Source organism: Aplysia californica, unplaced genomic scaffold, assembly GCF_000002075.1.
Source record: "Aplysia californica isolate F4 #8 unplaced genomic scaffold, AplCal3.0 scaffold00294, whole genome shotgun sequence".
Classification (NCBI taxonomy): Eukaryota; Metazoa; Mollusca; class Gastropoda; order Aplysiida; family Aplysiidae; genus Aplysia; species Aplysia californica.
Window position 1 is genome coordinate 654,233 of NW_004797564.1, and position 2,099 is coordinate 656,331.

The 2,099-nt window shown below is 38.7% G+C and overlaps 1 protein-coding gene across 1 annotated transcript in view; it reads left to right on the plus strand.

Moving 5' to 3' along the window:
- Positions 1 to 2,099, plus strand: part of LOC101848441 — a 10,466-nt gene that overhangs the window by 4,433 nt on the left and 3,934 nt on the right. Inside the window, exon 5 of the mRNA XM_035970613.1 lies at positions 1,999 to 2,096. Within this exon, the coding sequence (XP_035826506.1) occupies positions 1,999 to 2,096 (98 nt within the window). The remainder of the gene's footprint in view (positions 1 to 1,998; positions 2,097 to 2,099) is intronic.

Sequence of the window (2,099 nt, forward strand, 5' to 3'; positions counted from 1 at the left end):
TTCTTCTTCTTCTTCTTCTTCTTCTTCTTCTTCTTCTTCTTCTTCTTCTTCTTCTTCTTCTTCTTCTTCTTCTTCTTCTTCTTGAAGAATACCATTTCCAGCAAGCTGAATAACAGCAAGATATTATAATATACAGTCAAGCCTGTGTAAACAGCCATTCCATTGTCAAGGAAAAAAGTGGTCGTGTAAGACGAGTTACCGTCTTAGGCAGGACTGATCAAAATGAAGAAAGCGAACCGTTCCCGTCTGAGGTCCAATCTGAGGATTATCTCAGGCTTTTAGACTGACGTAAGGCAAATTCAAAACAGGTTTTGATTTCTTTTGAAAATGGGGTGGTGGGTGGTGAAAGAATGGATTACTCTTTTTGATTTTTTTTTTTGGGGTAAGTTGTTTGCTTAGCTTTTTTGTTGTTGATTTTGTGCAAGGATGAGATAAACGAAATATCAAAGACTGTGAAGACCGAGTGCCCTGGTTAAAAAAAATGCCTGGGTAACCACCATTCGGAGAACGAGCGACGCTTCTGTCGCAAGTTCATGCTCATATACATTGTTACTTTGTTACAGATTAGTTAAACGTAAACAAGACAGTGACCAGTCACCTCACATACGATTTGTGTATGAGTTTTTGGCGGGCTTATAAGTTATGACAGATCAAACGCTTCTCTAACCAGCATCTGAAAATATTGTTGCCCGTTGGTCAACTTCGGTAAACATTCATTGTAGGGACTAACAAACACGACAGGGGAATAATTATGACGGCCCGTCCACAGCGGTAGGGAGCGATAAAAAATTTGAGACCCCGATTAAAGTACGCAGGCTCTTAGCGCTTTACAATACAACACAATGTACCACAGTAACATAAAACGTTGTGCTCTGACTAAAAGACAATCACTCCAAATATTCATCTTATTAATTTAAAAACAGGAATGATTTCAGCTGACATTTGAATGAAACAAAAGATATGATCTCCCTTAAAGTACTTGGCAAAGCATTACTGAGCTTGGGGCCTTGATATCAAATGCCCTTTCACCCATTGTTTTAAGCTTCATAGAAGGTAAAAGAAATTTATTTTTGTCAGCTGAGGACCTTAAACTGCGAGTTGCAATGTACAGTCTCAACAGATTTGATAAATAAGGTGGCGCATTATCATTCTAGCATTTGTGACATAGAGTGGCCAAATTGTACACAATTCTTTTCTCAACAATAAGCCAATGCAATGTCGGTAAAAGAGATTTAGCAGAGTCTCGCTTTCTTTTCGGTAAAACTAAATGTGCAGCATTGTTTGGGCAGTTTGAAGTCTTTTAAGTTTCTTCAGTGATATCCCTGATAACAAGGAGTTGCAATAATCGAGTCTTGATCAAACGTAGCTAGTTACTAGTAAAGCAGTAAACTTAGTATTGATTAGATTACCTATTTTACTTTTTTCTTCTTATTCCTAAACACATGCAGCTGATCAGATGATTTACCTCAGCCGACATTGACAAACTGGAGTTAAAATATATGTCAAGATTCTTAACTTTTCTTGAAAATGCAATTTCTGCATCACAAATTGTCATGTGATCGTGGTAAACCCAATTAGCATGACAGACTTGTGTGTATTAGAAAACAGATGAAAATTAATGACACACTTTCAGCAGAGAAGAATTTGAACAAAAAGTATTACGCTTTCTTTTCTGAACTCGTCGTGTTTTCTATTCGTACTTTTAAAAACTCTGATCATAGTTTCAAAGTCTGTACGTTATTGGTTAGAAACAAATATTTACAGACAATCCTATTCCTCTTCAGCCCCACGTGGCGTGGGTAGCCTAGTGGTTAGGCTACAGGACCCTTTATCTCAACAAGCTCGATTACACGTAGTGTCCTTGGGAAAGGCACTTTACAGAATTTTCTCATTTGGCTCTATTCTTTCGTAGTTGGACGTTAAACTCGGTAGTCTCCCCTCTTAAATTACCTAATAGTGTTGATACGGGCGTTAAACCTATACTATTTTTTCCCTCAGCCTCATGGGGACAGAGGATTTCCTTTGTCAGCAACCCTGTCGCTTCCATCGCTGACACAAGCGTGTTCAACGTTCCCGCCGTCTGCCCAGACAAACCCGCC